At 37.9% G+C, this 18,704-nt stretch overlaps 1 protein-coding gene across 1 annotated transcript in view; it reads right to left on the bottom strand.

Annotated features, from left to right (window-relative positions):
- Positions 1-18,704, bottom strand: part of acap3b (ArfGAP with coiled-coil, ankyrin repeat and PH domains 3b) — an 87,057-nt gene that overhangs the window by 11,539 nt on the left and 56,814 nt on the right. The window contains exons 11-15 of the mRNA XM_082156603.1: positions 4,426-4,538; positions 4,295-4,346; positions 3,810-3,910; positions 3,628-3,739; positions 2,177-2,385 (exon numbers count right to left, since the gene is read on the bottom strand). Of these exons, the coding sequence (XP_082012729.1) occupies positions 2,177-2,385; positions 3,628-3,739; positions 3,810-3,910; positions 4,295-4,346; positions 4,426-4,538 (587 nt within the window). The remainder of the gene's footprint in view (positions 1-2,176; positions 2,386-3,627; positions 3,740-3,809; positions 3,911-4,294; positions 4,347-4,425; positions 4,539-18,704) is intronic.

Raw genomic sequence — 18,704 nt, 5'->3', positions numbered from 1 at the left:
TGGTAACAAGGCATGATGGATCCATGTTCTCATTCTGTTTACGCCAAATTCTGACTCTACCATCTGAATGTCTCAACAGAAATCAAGACTCATCAGACCAGGCAACATTTTTCCAGTCTTCAACTGTCCAATTTTGGTGAGCTCGTGCAAATTGTAGCCTCTTTTTCCTATTTGTAGTGGAGATGAGTGGTACCCGGTGGGGTCTTCTGGTGTTGTAGCCCATCCGCCTCAAGGTTGTGTGTGTTGTGGCTTCACAAATGCTTTGCTGCATACCTCGGTTGTAACGAGTGGTTATTTCAGTCAAAGTTGCTCTTCTATAAGCTTGAATCAGTCGGCACATTGTCCTCTGACCTCTAGCATCAACAAGGCATTTTCGCCCACAGGACTGCCGCATACTGGATGTTTTTCCCTTTTCACACCATTCTTTGTAAACCCTAGAAATGGTTGTGCGTGAAAATCCCAGTAACTGAGCAGATTGTGAAATACTCAGACCGGCCCATCTGGCACCAACAACCATGCCACGCTCAAAATTGCTTAAATCACCTTTCTTTCCCATTCTGACATTCAGTTTGGAGTTCAGGAGATTGTCTTGACCAGGACCACACCCCTAAATGCATTGAAGCAACTGCCATGTGATTGGTTGATTAGATAATTGCATTAATGAGAAATTGAACAGGTGTTCCTAATAATCCTTTAGGTGGGTGTATGTGTGTGCACGGCCTAAAATGAACACTCGCCAAGCAGCAAATAAGAGTAAAAATCGGCATTGGCGAGTATATAAAACGGTGTCACTCGCCAGTTGGCTGGTAACATTTTTATGAATTATAACAATGCACGAACGACGCTCAAGACAGTTGACGGGCCAGCGGCAGCGCTTCATCTTAAAGAAAGTTTAAGCTTTGACAAGACTTTGAAAGGGAGCTCATTTCATTACTCGTGCTCTTTGTGGAAAGTTTTGTGTGCGCGAATCTGAAACTGAGCTCTCCTTTATGTCTTCTTGCAATTGGGTGGACAAATTCACACAATATTGTCAAAAAAATAGAGAGTAGCCCAGTAAACATAGTCATGTTATGTCTTATATTAGATCCGGCATTCGCTCTTAAAGTGACAGCAGCCTAATATTCCTGCAACTGTCTGTGTTTTTAATGTTATTCAAACAACAAAAGACAAAGAAAAAAAATTACTCTGCTCTTGATGGAATGACTTTTGTAACTTTAATAAGGATTAATTAATAAGGATGTTTAATCTATACATGGTTATTTTACATTTGCGTATTTCATTAAATTTCTGTGCCTGTAAACTACTCAGACCTACCTGAAAAACCTGAAAAGCATTGTTTATTTCATTTATATATTTATTATATTGTATTTATTTGTGCTTTTGCTTGTAATTTGATTATTGGTTGTTATTTTATTACTGACTGTTTACTTGTCTTTAATAATGTTTTAAATTTATATTAGTAAGGCTAGTAATTTTAGCTATGGTATCGAAATTGGAATAGCTAGAGAATTGTGAATTTTCACTGGTATCTCAAATTTTGGTGTCATTACTGCCTGTTTTTGCAAAAAGAGTTTCATGGGCGGTAAAAAATTGTTATGGCCGGTACATTTTCTTAAGTCACCGACCATTGGCAGGTGTGGCAAAAAGTTAGTTTTAGGCTCTGTGTGTGTGTGTATGTTTCCTCTTTAAAACTTGCCTTCTCGTCTTTGGCCACAGCAGGCATTCACATTTACCTTATGTATCTAACACAATTATAACCTATGAAAATTATTTAAACTATATGAAATGCATAACAAACATATTTATGTGTAATATAACACGCATACAACACAACCTGAATTATTGTTTATACGTTAACTCGACCTCTCCCACCATCTAGCTTTAAAATGAATCACGAGGATTCGCCACCCTGGGTCACATGACCATATATGATACAAATATTTGATACATTTTAAACATTTAATATGCTAAATATTTTATGCTAACGGACTTGAAGGGATTCAGTTGTTCACTTTCATTCGGTACGTTCCTACAAATGTTTCACCTTCAAGGGCACACAATTGCCATTTGGAATTCGCCCTGTATGTCGGCTGTAAGATGTCTGAACTAACAATGACCTGTTTTATATTGCTTTGTGTTATAACTTATAACATCCAAAAAGGAAGCGAGCTCTCACCTGTGAATGCCAGAGCACTCGATACAGAGCAGAATGCCGAGGTTGATGCTGGCCCAGCGCGGGTCGGCCTGGCCACAGTCGCAGCAGATCTCGTTTCCCGGCAGACACTGCACACGCTGTAAGATACTGTCTCCTCTAACTATACGCTCCCGCGGCTCGCTAGCAGAGTCAATACTGCTCGTGGAGGGAGAAGCTGTCCTGTCCAGACGCTGGCAAACAGAACAAAGAGTTTATTACTGATACGCATGTAAAATACAAAACTATGTAAAATGCAATTTATGTAATAGGGTCAATGGCATGGCATGCTATTCATACATAAAATGAGGAATTAATTATTTTTGATCATTTATTTGGCGGCGAGTGCTTCACTGCTTAATAATAATTTATACAAAGTTGTCCTGTCATGTGGTGCGACCAATGTACAAAAAAAGAGTCTGGAAATGACATCACAGAGAGAAAACCCTCATGACTGTGTCTCAAGGACAGTAAGCCTCTTATAATAATTAGATATTTTTATGACAAGGCAAGGTTAGTTCAGATCGTATAATGCCATGTGATGAAACTCCCCCAAATGTAATATTATATGAATTAATTATTTATAATACTTGTCTGAATATCTCTCTTCAAAATATATTTCAAAACTTTTTGGAAAATACTTAAGACGTGTACACTCACGTATTTTTAGGGGCATAAGTGTTTCACTGCTAATTAATATTCAACAGACCTTTGTTCTGTCATATGGTGCAACTAACAGAAAAAAAATCATAAAACAGGAAATGACATCACAGAAAGGACCTATGAAGATAGGGGGGGGGGGGGGGGTTGATAATTAAGACATGTACGGTTTTTTTGGGGGTCGGGGGGGGGGGCATAAGTGCTTCACTGCTTATTAATATTTGAAAATATGAATATATTTTGTCCTGTCGTGGTGCGAAAAAACAATCATAAAACAGGAAATGACATCACATCTGATAATTATAAAAAGACAAATTATTTCCGATTGTAAAAGACTGTTCTGACTTAATAATTTATGATATTTACCTTGAAACATATTTTGAAAAATGTTTTGAAAATGAATGATTATGATGTGTACATTCAAGTGTATTCAATGTGTAAGGAAGATTATAATTTTCACTTTATTTTACCACATGGCATTTTTAAAGTCATTCAATTTATACTTTGCCTGAAATGGTAAAAAAATATTAAAACAATCAAAACTTAGTAAATTTTTAAGAGCTGTAAATGAGGATTTAAAATAAATTTTTAAACAATTTTTTTAATTCTTTATTTTAGACACTCCTATTTGTCACTGACCCGATTCCAAACTTTGATCTGAAATTTGAAATGACTTTTCATCAGTTTTACAGTTCACATTGATGTTATATGCCATGCATAGTGTGACACTGACGCATTATATACAGCTTCTCAGAGCAGTTGTTAGTAAGACTGACCTCTATGTAATAGTTTTCAGAAATCTCTCTGTAGGCAGAAGCAATGCTGGCCTGAACCGCCTGAATCCAAGCTTGACGGAGCTTCTCCGATTCAGCCTGCAGCATACAGCTCCTGATGGGGGTTGATTCGCATATTAGATACCGTACATACCCAAACACACACACACACACACAGTACTCACTTTGTAGGTGACACCACTTCAAAACAGAACCTTCTCTCAATGTCCTCACACGGTTTCACAGAGCAAAGGCGCAGATCCTCCACAACCACAGTCAAAACGTCCTACGACACACAGCAGATTGCAATGTCAGGTCACAATAGTCATTTGTAGCACTTGAAAGCAGTAAAAGTATCTGTAAAGTAAACATCTGAATCCTACACTCTACACTTAAGTGGGGTTCTATATAGAACCCTAGCATTCTTTACTCAAAAAGGTTCTATATAAGGAGAAATGTCTTAAATGATTGCACAATACTTTAATGTTTTTTATAAGTGATAAAGAATGTTTATGAGCTGTTTCATAAAATGTTATCAACAAAAGAAATAATCCATAAAATGAACCCCTAACAAAGTTCTAATATACGAAGCACCTGACAGAACTCTTTATGGCTCTATATAGGGTTCGATACAGGTTATAGAAGAATGTAGCAAAGTTGAACCACTTACTTTTAGTCTCTTCTGATACACCAGTTGACTGTTCTGTATCGAAAACCATCGCCTGGTACGAGAGGAAAACACAATATTAGATTTTCTCCACAAAATGCATGGAAAGTCATACATTTAGAGCCTGTTCTTACCTGTTCCATGTCTTGAAAGCATTGCTCGCCCTCTTGAACAGGTATCCCTCCATCACGACACCATTGGGTGCATCCATGTTGAATTCCGCTTTGGAGTCATCGTAGGCAAAATCCTGTCACGCAAAACAGAGCAGCTCTACGTGATTCAGGCAGATCAGTGCACACACAGAAACTAGACCTTGTCAGTCAGTACCGAGGACCCTTATTGTTCTGTTAAGTCTTCTGCGAGACAGACAAAAGACAAAACTTAATCCCTATCAGTCAAAACATAATCCCCATGACCATAGCAGCCATATCTAATCCCTCTGATTTCAATCAATAATGACCGGCTTAATGGCTTTTCTGACTTTGAGGTATTGCTCAATCTATAAACCAACTGTGTTGCTACTGAGATGCTAGCGGTGTTTTCTAAAATGCTCAATGAATGATTCTCCTCCAACATCAATGACATTCAAGTTTTGTGCTCCGACCACACACACACACACACACACACACACACACACACACACACGTTTGTTTCACTATATTAGTAAGGACATTGCATAGATTTCCAATGATTTTCTATCAGGCTAATGGGCTGAACCAACCCCTACACCACACCTAACGATTACAGAAACACGTGTAAAAAAACAAGAATTACATAATTATATAACATGTCAATTTCAGACAACTGATATTTATATGCATTTTATGTAAGTAGTCTGTTATACAAAGATATCATACTGATTCACATTACAAACTCTCAGAATTTCATCTTATTTGTTTTGGACAAATAAATAACAACAAATTGGGTCTCTGAATATTTTTTTTCCCTCCTTAGTATGAGCTCCATTTTCTCCTATATCATATGAGCTATAAAAGCCTGATGTATCAAATATGATACTCAAACTCGAACATATATGCAAACATTTTTTAAATTTTTTAAAAAAATGTTTCGTCTAAAGGTTCAATAAATTGTTCTATTTCATAATATCAGCCTGTTATTTCATGTCATGATTTACAGGGTTAATATGGTACTATAAGAGTGTTTTATAGGTTATATATATTTCAAATGCAACACTCAGTTTTATAGTATAGTTATAGTCCCTGCTTCATCTCTCTATCCACTAAGGCATCCTTGGCCTGAAAAAGGTTGAAGACATCTGTAGCCTACTAAATAAATAATGTAGGCTACTGACGATATTAATAAGTAAAATACTAAATAAACACTAACTAAAAAATACATAACATATAGGCCTACTGATTACTCAAAATATTAAAGTTAAATACAGTAATAAAATGTGTATACAGTACGTGTAACAAATAATAGCCTATCTCAACAGTTTATATTGACATAAAGCACAAATCATTTATTCTAACTCACCAGGGCATACTTCAACCTCCCGAATATCTTCATCTTTAAAAAGTGTTTATCCAGAAGCATCAGTAATAATTGAGCAACAAGCAATTTTCCCTAAGAGCTCAGTCTTGTCTCAGCCAGTGAAGTCATCTCACGTCAAAGTCAAAGGCACGCGCTTCATTGCCCTCGTGCGACGCGCGAATGCCAGCGGCGAGCCTGCGCATCAGCCATCTACCGCTCAATATGCACGATTAGCATACAGCTGTCGATTTATGTGCCCTGCTCTTCGCTTTGCCCCCTGACCTCAGTCAGAGAGCCGACCGCAAACATTATTCCACTGCCACGTACAGAAGCACCGCGTCATTCGCGGATTTATGAGCGCGAGGTGCTCAAGCGCGCTCCCCACTCGCGCGAGTCGCGTTTTAAAATGCCCAGTCCATCTGTCTGACAGCGCGCAGGACCATTGCTGTCTAATCAAGCAAGCGTTATTGCCCCCTAAACCCCTCCTGAGAAGCCTTTTCTTCCAGCTCTCACACTCTCTAACAAGTGGATGGACTGCATGAGGTATTCCACTTGTAAATCCTTAATTTTAAAACAAATTAAGATAAAATGCTCCTATTGTTTCTACAATTACAAGTTACTCCCACCTAAACTGGATGAACCTTAATTAGTGCCATAAGATCAATTTATATTCATAAAATGACTTTGAGGCAAAATTTTTCGCTTATAACATTAGTAGAGCATTTATTTAAGAAAGAAATGTAATATAAAATATTTCAAATATGTTGTAAAATGATATATAAATAATAACATGCTTGTAATAAATATTATATAATATTAATACTAATATGTTTGTGTGTGTGTATAAATAATGTCTTACAAAATATTACAAATAGATTGTTGATTGTGTCCACCAAATTCAGTTCAGTTTGGTGTAACCAATATGCAAATGTTCATTTCTGTGTGTGTGTTTGTGACAAGAAAACAATGAAACGGAAAATGATATGAACTTTTTATGTCAGGTCAAAAAGTTAGAAAATAAGTGATATTTTAATCTTTTTACGTCAAATGGAGTAACTCCATTTTTTTTGCGAAAAAAAAATTGATTTTATATTTTTTATTACATTTAAAATAATAATTATAATAACAACAAATCCTTCAACACAAAGAAACTAAATTGCTTATGTTCCCCTATAGCTTATGAAATAATTGCGAAATGCAATCTGGTTCACAGTCCTTTATTCTCCATGTTTGTGTTCTATGTTAGCACCGCATGCTCATACACACACCTCGTGCAGCTGAGTCTGCGAAACAGCGGAACTCTGTGAGAGACTGAGAAAGAGAAACCCCAAGGGTGCCACAAGCGCGTTACATGTGAATAAAAGACCAGTGTGAGAGGAGTGAGTTAATGTGTGTGCATGTGTTAGGAGTGACAGATGCAACACGAGGAGGTAGTAAAGCCGTGAGGTGGTGGGACGGCCAGAGAGATCGTAACTCTTCACATTGAAGAGACACTGTTCAGGCATCTCTGTAGATAAATCATCTGATAAATCAACAGGATGCTTCCGCCCACGGCTTCGCTCAGGAATCACAGCTGGCCGCATTCACTGTCTTCATATGTCATTTATAAAGAAAATGTTTTGGATCTATAGTTTACATTTTCTGAAGATTTTGTCTATGAAAAACTCACTGAGACAATGGCAGGATGCTGCTTATGATTGTCAGATGTTATGGTGCTCTGATTGGTTTTTAGCGTGTCGCTATGCATTGCTTGGTAGTTTCTACTGGGCGAGGTCAGTATAGCACACGTCTTGGGCTTGGAGGAGTCTGTGCAGGCCCATTTGGGAAAAGTGTCACAGCGTGTCCCCTAATAGTATGGTCATTCAGCGAACTTACTACTAACAGCAAAAAACATTTTTTTTGTGGATTTGTATGGTGGCTGAGAGAGTTCAACGCGCTGCAGCTGAAGAAAACACATGCAAATAGAAAAAAATACCTGCAAATTAAGAAAACATCATCAGTTTGACTAAACATACTGCAAATACTCACAACACAACTAAATACATACTGCAAATACAACGCACATATGATCTGGATGTTAAAATTATAAAAAAAAACTCACCAGGTCATTGACATCACCACTGACGAATACACTGAACAATAAGCAGGTTCGTCACTTGTTGGGGTTCCCTTGAACCCCTTCCATATTGCGTTGAGTATTTGCAGTGCGTTTGTGTATTTGGTTGCGTTGTGAGTATTTGCAGTGCTTTTCCGTATTTGGTTGCGTTGTGAGTATTTGCAGCACGTTTCTGTATTTGGTTGTGTTGTGAGTATTTTCAGTGCTTTTCCGTATTTGGTTGTGTTGTGAGTATTTGCAGTGCTTTTCTGTATTTGGTTGCGCTGTGAGTATTTGCAGCGCGTTTCTGTATTAGGTTGCGTTGTGAGTATTTGCAGCACATTTCTGTATTAGGTTGCGTTGTGAGTATTTGCAGTGCGTTTCTGTATTAGGTTGCGTTGTGAGTATTTGCAGCACATTTCTGTATTAGGTTGCGTTGTGAGTATTTGCAGTGCGTTTCTGTATTAGGTTGCGTTGTGAGTATTTGCAGCACATTTCTGTATTAGGTTGCGTTGTGAGTATTTGCAGTGCGTTTCTGTATTAGGTTGCGTTGTGAGTATTTGCAGCACATTTCTGTATTAGGTTGCGTTGTGAGTATTTGCAGTGCGTTTCTGTATTAGGTTGCGTTGTGAGTTTTTGCAGTGCTTTTCTGTATTAGGTTGCGTTGTGAGTATTTGCAGTACGTTTCTGTATTAGGTTGCGTTGTGAGTTTTTGCAGTGCTTTTCTGTATTAGGTTGCGTTGTGAGTTTTTGCAGTGCTTTTCTGTATTAGGTTGCGTTGTGAGTATTTGCAGTACGTTTCTGTATTTGGTTGCGTTGTGAGTATTTGCAGCACGTTTCTGTATTAGGTTGCGTTGTGAGTATTTGCAGCGCTTTTCCGTATTTGGTTGCGTTGTGAGTATTTGCAGCACGTTTCTGTATTTGGTTGTGTTGTGAGTATTTTCAGTGCTTTTCCGTATTTGGTTGTGTTGTGAGTATTTGCAGTGCTTTTCTGTATTTGGTTGCGCTGTGAGTATTTGCAGCGCGTTTCTGTATTAGGTTGCGTTGTGAGTATTTGCAGTACGTTTCTGTATTAGGTTGCATTGTGAGTTTTTGCAGTGCTTTTCTGTATTAGGTTGCGTTGTGAGTATTTGCAGTGCGTTTCTGTATTAGGTTGCGTTGTGAGTTTTTGCAGTGCTTTTCTGTATTAGGTTGCGTTGTGAGTATTTGCAGTGCGTTTCTGTATTAGGTTGCGTTGTGAGTTTTTGCAGTGCTTTTCTGTATTAGGTTGCGTTGTGAGTATTTGCAGTACGTTTCTGTATTTGGTTGCGTTGTGAGTATTTGCAGCACGTTTCTATATTAGGTTGCGTTGTGAGTATTTGCAGTGCTTTTCCGTATTTGGTTGCGTTGTGAGTTTTTGCAGTGCTTTTCTGTATTAGGTTGCGTTGTGAGTTTTTGCAGTGCTTTTCTGTATTTGGTTGCGTTGTGAGTTTTTGCAGCACGTTTCTGTATTTGGTTGCGTTGTGAGTATTTGCAGTGCTTTTCTGTATTAGGTTGCGTTGTGAGTTTTTGCAGTGCTTTTCTGTATTAGGTTGCGTTGTGAGTATTTGCAGTACGTTTCTGTATTTGGTTGCGTTGTGAGTATTTGCAGCACGTTTCTATATTAGGTTGCGTTGTGAGTATTTGCAGTGCTTTTCCGTATTTGGTTGCGTTGTGAGTATTTGCAGCACGTTTCTGTATTAGGTTGCGTTGTGAGTTTTTGCAGTGCTTTTCTGTATTTGGTTGCGTTGTGAGTTTTTGCAGTGCTTTTCTGTATTTGGTTGCGTTGTGAGTATTTGCAGTGCTTTTTCGTATTTGGTTGCATTGTGACATGTAACTTTGTGCAGTGACATGTAACTTGGAACTATTTCAAGGAAATCTATTTAAATTTGTTTTTAAAGGGGAAGCGCATCTCCTTATCCTTACACTTGAGTTGGTTCACCATCCACCTAAATTCATATTTAAAGCATTATAACACAAAACAGAACTTGAAACATAGGCACAATTTTTTGTTACAATTTTACTCGCATCGGAATTGTTGCACACGTGTAAACACAAAAATCCACACAAGATACAATTTTAACGCATCCGTTCTGAGCCACTTCCAAAAGTGGTGTTTAATCAGATGTACAGCAGATATCTGGACATTTGACCTGCATCTAAGTAAGGGATAATGTACATCTCAGAATAAATCCTGACAGGGTGATCAGGACCCCGTCATGAAACAAAAAATCCCCCCACCGTTACTTAAAATAAACATTAAATTAAAGATAAACAAATCTTTATTTCAGCTAGTTGCCAAACATTCCAAATATATATAAAACAGTATCTCAATGGCACTAAAATAACACTCTGTGATTAACATTTTCTCACAGGCTGTGTGACTGAACTTGGTAGAAATGTTAATCACCCCTCGGGGTCAACATGTCACCGGACAACATGCTGTTTTGTGGAAGTGTGTAGAACATACGGGACGAAACGTACTGCACACTTTAAGCTTATTATTGACTTTACAGCTGTTCTCTTTCTCCCAAATTAGTTTCTCACTCTCTTTCATCCGCAGGTCAAATGTTCCTCGCTCTTTTCTTTAGCTGTTTGGCAACCTACTTTTCTTTGTAATTCAAATTCCCTTTTTTGTTACACAATTATTTTTGTCCCTGTACTCTGGCTGTCTCTAACATCTGCTTTTCCTTTATACATAAACTAATGTACTAAAGAACGGGGGTGGTAAGAGTTTAAAAAATTTTATGTTCATTTGATCAAAAGTACAGTAAAAACAGTAAACAATTGAATGCATCCTTGTTAAATTATATATATATATATATATATATATATATATATATATATATATATATATATATATATATATATATATATATATATATATATATAAAAATGTATAAACGATAGTGTACAACTTCTTTCGGGCAAATTCTTTTTCTATAAATATTTGGGCAACAGAGTCACTCTTAAAGAGACAGTTTACCAAAAAATCAAGTTCGATGCACAAATTATGTTATGACTGGTCACAAAACATAAAATTGTTTGATGAAAAAGATGGAGGGGAAAATGAATAAGAACTTTTATTATGAACAAGGACTTTTATTATGCTTTTGTACCATTAATACAAAGCTATTAAAGTCTTGTCCCCACACAAATAAGTCCAAATGAGTCTATATTACTGGCAAAAGCAGCTTGGATGTGGACAAAAACAGGATGGCACATCAAATTGCGGCTCCTAACAGATTTTGTCATGTAAATGTTTACCTCATGTTGGCCTCTAAAATCTTGTTGTTGTTGTTGTTGTTACAGAAACAGGAGGTTCAATTCATCTGCAAGTCATGTTCTAGATAACAGTCTTGCCCTGCAGACAATCACACTCACACGTGTGCACTTGAGTGTGCAGCACTCTTGAATCAAGCTCCGCCTGTTCGGGACAGTTGGTGGCACTAATTTGTCCATGTTTTTGGCGCGCCAACTCTTGCCCTCCCTAAGCATGGGGTCTCTGCCATCTGCTATGTTTAGCGGTGTTGGCCAGGGCAGAAGTAGGCAAAGTGCCCACTGAGACACTTCCAGACCTCGGCTGACTCGAGTCTCTCAACACAGACACACCTGGAGCTGCATGTTAGAAGCACCACATGAATTTAATACGAATTTTTTAATATATAATTATCAATACAAGATTATGTCAAACAATTTAAGAGTTTTCTTGTCAATAATTTTTTTCTTTAAAACCCCATCCATTTTGACACGGAAGGCAAACATACAGTTGTGGTCAGCATAAAAAAAAAAGTACTATTTTGAATTTTTTATATGAAATATATATATTTTCCAAACAACTGTGAGAAAATCAAAGCCAAAAATCTAAAGAAGTTGTTCCAAATTTGAGGTTGATTTCTAAAAAAAAAAAGAGCTTTCAGTAAGAATTTGTTTTGATGCAGAACCAAACGCTTCCACTAGATGAAATTCCTCTCCCATTCATTTCCAATTTGCTCATTTTTGAGGAGCACAAGTGTGACTTTTTTTCAGGACCATTTAACCTTTTTGAATCATGTCCATGATTATTGTTTGTGTTCACATAGCAAGTGCCAAAACTTTTATCAAGAATCTTACCATTCCAATGAAGTAAAAAAAATGATTTAAAAGAAAACTAATTTTTCGGTCAAAAATTACAAAACAGCACCAGAGGGTTAAAAGGGGGCAAGTGTAGTAATATGGTGACATTTAAAACCTTGAGATTTTTTGCACATTGGCTCATTAATGAGAAGTTATTGATCAGATACGATATGGTTTTAGTAGAAAAATACTACGTTAAAGACTGTTTTATAAGCTTACATTCCACCGGGTCCAAACGGACATAGGAATGCAAAAATCGCATGCAGATTTTCAATGCATTATGGTGTAATGAAGCTTTTTTCTTTATTATGATATCTAGTCAGTGGTACCATGTGACTGTATGCCCCCCAAAAGTTTAAATTATAAAAAAAATTATCTTAGAATAGATCATCAAGGCATTGTGTGGATGAACTACATTTGAATGTATTTTTTAATCAATTTACGAATTAAAATCATGTCTTTTATCCATAAACCAACTCTTTTAAATTTGTAAATTTATGTTAAAATACTTCTTTTAGAGTTTTGTGATATTTACATTTTTGCAGACTTGTGTCATCATTATCTTCTGCTTATAATATGAGTTTACTAAGATTTGAAGTGGTATAAACATGAATATGAGTTGAAGAGCCTTGGTTCCACATACTAAAGCAGTCCATAGAAAAATCAGTTTTTGGATTTCATTAGAGTTTCATAAGCTCCTTAGAGCTCTGCTGAGATGAAATTCCCAAGTGTCCTAGTGACGCAAAAGCTCGCGGGCGAGGAGGAAGGTTCGGCCTCACGTGGCTCTGACAGCCTCAAAACACATGGAAATCAATTTCTGGTGCCAGCTTTTGTCAAAAGACTTATTTTTGATAATACGTACTCTCTAAAGTATATGTAATTTACAATGCTGCTGCTGTAAACATCTCAAACATACATCAAAAGACACCCGCTGCTCTGAAAATGTATTTTCAACGGAAAAGTTGAAATAATATACCATTATCTTCTCCATGTAAACTACAGAAAAGAAAAAGAAAAAAGAAAGCGAGAATTTGTGCGCGTAGTGTTTTTTTACAAAGTGACATCGCCATCTACTGGTCTGGGTGCAGTATGCAGTGTTTTTAATCGTTTTTGCGGATCCGTGGGAACGGGATCATTTTGACATTTTGTCGTCTGTACACGAACAACAAAAAAGGAAAAACGTTATAATTTTTTTATCAATTTAAAAAAAATAGTTACATTTAATAGTTTTATTAAATTATTAGTGTCACAAGATTATAATATTCAGTACTGAAAAAAGTTATTTAAGATTACAAAAGTTTTTTAGATTACATGTTTTTTAATGGCTTCCGTTGGCTTCCGTTGCTACTAGCACAACACGGTAGTAATTCGCTAGCCTGCTAACGCGCCACCCGTGCGCTCAGCTATTTTTATTTATTTATTTGTCTCTCGTGCCTTTGAGTTCATAAAAGCTCAGGTGAGTAAGAATCACTCAACAAACACGGTGAGTAATGTCTTGTCCTGTTATTATCATGCGTCGCGTCTGAATGCGTTGTTGTTTTTGGAGCTCTATCGATTTGATTTATAATTCTTGATTTTTCTCGCTGCCTGCTGTGAGTGTGTTTGCTTCGGAGCTGTAAGCTCCGTCTTAGCCTCGTATTTCCTTGTTTTGAACCATCATTTACTACAATTTCTAGTTGTTTATATTACTACTAAATACAGCTTACCCAACCCTGACGCATAACACGCTAGTAATTCGCTAGCCTGTTAACGCGCCACCCTTGCGCTCAGCTATTTTTATTTATTTATTTTCTCTCGCGCCTTTGAGTTCATAAAAGCTCAGGTGAATAAGAAACACTCAACAAACACGGTGAATAATGTCTTGTCCTGTCATTATCATGCGTTGCGTCTGAATGCGTTGTTGTTTTTGGAGCTCTATCGATTTGATTTATAATTCTTGATTTTTCTCTTTAAACCCGCTTACAACGAACATTTTCTACTCTTCCTCACTGAGAAGCACTACTGCTCAAACCTCATTGTTACAACGCGGACTGTTGAGCAGACGCGTCTCAAGCCTATTAGTGATCCAACGCTGCATACTCTTAAAGGTTACGTCCGTGGATCACGGCTGAACGCGTCTTCTCCACACTCACTTATAAACAAACACTTTTTTTTCGCCTATCGTGCGTCTACTCTACACCCCTACCACTAAAAAACCTCATAGTTACAACGCGGACTGTTGAGCAGACGCGTCTCAAGCCTATTAGTGATCCAACGCTGCATACTCTTAAAGGTTACGTCCGTGGATCACGGCTGAACGCGTCTTCTCCACACTCATTTACAAACAAACTTATAATATAAATTAGTATTAATATTGATAGCATCACTGGTAGCTTCGTTGCTAACTCACTGTCCATCTGTTAAAATGGCGAATATATCAGATGTAAGTAGTCTACCGCTTGGTGCAGGTGAGGACACATTTGAGCTTCACGCACTGCAGTCTGAGCTGGAAGCTGTTGAGAAACAGATCCACAACCTTTTATTGAGACAGGCCGAGCTGAGAGACCGGTGTTTGGCTCTTGAAACATCACGCGCCGACGCACACAAATCAGTGTTTAACGTTACTAACCCGCTGACTCCGACCGCGTCTACTCCGTGCGTTCCTCAGCATCGGTCGCAATCAGCCATGGTCTCGTTCACTCCGGCTCCAACACGCCACCACGAAGCCTGGGTGGTTCCGCAGCGGAAGACGCGAGTCAGGTTTAGACCAAGACTTTCTCCGACCCTCCCGGTTTTCGAGTTATCGACACAAAACCGCTTCTCCCCTCTACGCGAAACAGAACGCGATGCTGTGATCATCGGCGATTCCATCGTTCGGCACGTACACGCTACGTTAGGTACAAGTAAGGTGCAAAGTCACTGCTTCCCTGGTGCTCGTGTTTCTGAAATCGCTGCTCGCGTTCCCGAGATCCTGAACGGTGACGAGCGCGTCGGAACTGTGGTCCTGCAAGCGGGAGTGAACGACATCAGGCTGCGCCAGACGGAGATTCTGAAGAAAGACTTCAGGAATCTAATCGATACGGTACGCAGCACATCGCCTGAAACAACGATCATTGTGTCAGGACCGCTTCCCACGTACCGACTAGGGCATGAAAAGTTCAGCAGATTATTTGCGCTAAATGAATGGTTAATGTCATGGTGCAATGAGCAGAAACTGCTCTTTGTAAATAATTGGAATCTGTTTTGGGAGCGTCCTAGGCTTTTCCGTGCTGATGGCTTACACCCAAGCAGATTCGGAGCGGCTCTTCTGTCAGATAACATCTCTAAAATGTTAAATACCCTTTGACTAGTAACCAAAAGTCCAAATCATAGTCTCTGCTGCACCAATTCAACTGATATAAATACTAGTGTAGAACATTGCATAGAAACCGTGTCTATTCCTCGTTTAGTGAGATCAAATAATAAATCTAATGCAGGATCTAGGAAAAATCTAATTGTTATTAAAACAGAAAATGTTGCTATTAGTAAACAAAAACTATTTCTAAAGCTAGGTCTTCTAAACATTAGATCACTCACACCTAAGGCAGTTATTGTAAATGAAATAGTCACAGATAATAGCTTCGATGTACTTTGCCTTACTGAAACCTGGCTTAAACCAAATGATTATTTCGGTATTAATGAGTCTACTCCTCCTGGATACTGTTATAAGCATGAGCCCCGTCTGATTGGCCGTGGCGGAGGTGTTGCAACCATTTATAAAGATATTCTAAATGTTACTCAGAAAACGGGTTATAAGTTTATTTCATTTGAAGTACTTGTACTAAATGTTACGCTCTTAGATGTTAGAAAAACATCACTATTATCTCTAGCCTTGGCTACCGTATATAGACCGCCAGGGCCTTACGCTGATTTCCTAAAAGAGTTTGCAGATTTTCTCTCAGACCTATTAGTCAATGTCGATAAAGCATTAATTGTTGGAGATTTTAACATACACGTAGATAATCCAAATGATGCGTTAGGAGCTGCGTTTACAGATTTATTAAATTCATTTGGGGTCAAGCAAAACGTCACCGGACCAACTCATCGTCTTAATCATACACTCGATTTAATTATATCACACGGAACCGATCCAACCGATATAGATATCATTCCACAAAGTGATGAAGTCACTGATCACTACATGGTAACTTGCATATTACGTACTGCTGTAATATGTCATGCGGCGTCGCGTTATCAACCAGGCAGAACAATCCTCCCATCCACCATAGATAATTTCTCAAATTGCTTATCTAATCTGTCTCAGCTGCTGCCTGAACCCAAACAAACAGATGAACTAGAAGAACTAACTAGCACTATGAGCACCATTCTCTCTAGAACATTGGATGTGGTTGCACCTATTAAATTAAAAAAAGGTCAGAGAGAAAAATAAAGCACCATGGTATAACAATACTACGCATGTTTTAAAGAGAGAAACCCGTATTTTAGAGCGTAAATGGAAACAAACTAATTTAGAGGTCTTTAGAATCGCGTGGAAAGACAGTATGTCACGTTATAAAAAGGCCCTAAAAGCGGCCAGGGCTGAGCACCTCCGCAAACTAATAGAAAACAACCAAAACAATCCAAGGTTTCTATTTAACACCGTGGCTAGACTAACAAATAAACAGACGTCACCCGAACAAAATATCCCGTTACAGTTCAGTAGTAATGATTTCATGAACTTCTTCACTGAGAAAATAGAAAGCATCAGAACCACAATTTTAAACGTTCAATCTTCAATCGCGCCTTATAATTCAGCTTCAATTATCACCCCGCAAGAACAATTACAGTGCTTTACAACTATAGAACAAAAAGAGTTAAATAAACGTATCACTTCATCTAAAACAACAACATGTTTATTAGATCCTATACCAACTAAACTACTGAAAGAAGTGTTATCTGTAGTGGAAGAGCCTCTCCTCAATATTATTAACTCGTCTTTATCTTTAGGTCATGTTCCAAGAACATTTAAACTGGCAGTTATAAAACCTCTCATTAAGAAACCACAATTAGATCATAATAATCTAGCAAATTATAGACCCATTTCAAATCTTCCATTTATGTCTAAAATATTAGAAAAAGTGGTGTCCGCTCAACTGGGCTCTTTCTTGCAACAAAATGATATCTATGAAAAGTTTCAGTCTGGATTCAGACCGCATCATAGCACTGAAACTGCGCTCGTTAAAATCACAAATGATTTACTTTTAGCTTCTGACCAAGGGTGTATCTCAATACTAGTTTTACTTGATCTTAGTGCTGCGTTCGATACTATAGATCACACAATACTCCTAGATCGACTACAAAATTATACTGGTGTTCAAGGACAAGCACTAAGCTGGTTCAAATCATACCTATCTGACCGCTACCATTTTGTCTATTTAAATGGAGAAAAATCGATCATAACTCCAGTAAACTATGGAGTGCCGCAGGGATCTGTATTAGGCCCTCTGTTATTTTCAATATATATGATGCCACTTGGAAATATTATAAGGAAACATGGAATTAGTTTCCATTGTTATGCTGATGACACTCAAATATATATTTCATCACGGCCGGATGAAAACGCTACATTTTCCAAATTGACAGAGTGTGTTAAAGATATAAAAGATTGGATGACGCGTAATTTTCTTTTATTAAATCCAGACAAGACAGAGGTAATACTTATCGGTTCAAAAAACCGCCCACAAAACCTCGCACAATACAACTTTAACATCATAGGATGTCCTGTTACTTTATCCTCTACAGTAAAAGACCTAGGTGTTATACTCGATTGCAACCTGTCTTTTGAAAATCATATTTCTTATGTTACAAAAACAGCCTTTTTCCACCTTAGAAACATTGCTAAGCTACGTAATATGCTATCAGTTTCTGATGCAGAAAAGTTAGTTCATGCATTCATGACCTCGAGACTGGATTACTGTAATGCTTTATTAGCTGGTTGTCCTGCATCCTCAATAAACAAGCTACAGTTAGTCCAAAATGCCGCCGCTAGAGTTCTTACGAGATCAAGAAAATATGATCATATAACACCGATTTTATCATCACTGCATTGGTTACCTATAAAGTTCCGTATTAATTACAAGGTATTGCTACTGACTTATAAAGCCCTAAACGGCTTAGCTCCAGTCTATTTAACGGATCTTCTATCGCCCTATAATCCATCGCGCTCTTTGAGATCACTAAATTCAAGGCTTTTGGTCATACCTAGGATATCCAGAACCACCAAAGGAGGGAGAGCATTTTCACATTTGGCTCCAAAACTCTGGAATAGTCTTCCTGATACTGTTCGTTGCTCAGACTCGCTCTCCCAGTTTAAAACTAGATTAAAGTCGCATCTCTTCAGCCAGGCATTCATATAATCCTACAGTTCAAACTACAATCCGGCCTCTATCCAATGCCAGAGGAGAACTGGCCCCCGACTGAGCCTGGGTTCTCCCAAGGTTTTTTTTCTCCATTAAGGCACCTGATGGAGTTTTAGGACACCATTAGGTCACTTGATGGAGTTTTTCGGTTCCTTGCCACTGTTGCCTTTGGCTTGCTCAGTTGGGGATATTTTGGGGATATTTAATTTAATTTTATCAATCAATAAATTCCTCTTGAAACAAACTTTGTTGTATTATTTTAATTTAATACTGTGAAGCTGCTTTGATGCAATCTGTATTGTGAAAAGCGCTA

This window comes from Leuciscus leuciscus (assembly GCF_965113295.1).
Source record: "Leuciscus leuciscus genome assembly, chromosome: 23".
NCBI lineage: Eukaryota > Metazoa > Chordata > Actinopteri > Cypriniformes > Leuciscidae > Leuciscus > Leuciscus leuciscus.
The sequence above is the reverse complement of the archived record's forward strand: the minus strand, read 5'-3'. Positions and strand labels throughout refer to the sequence as shown.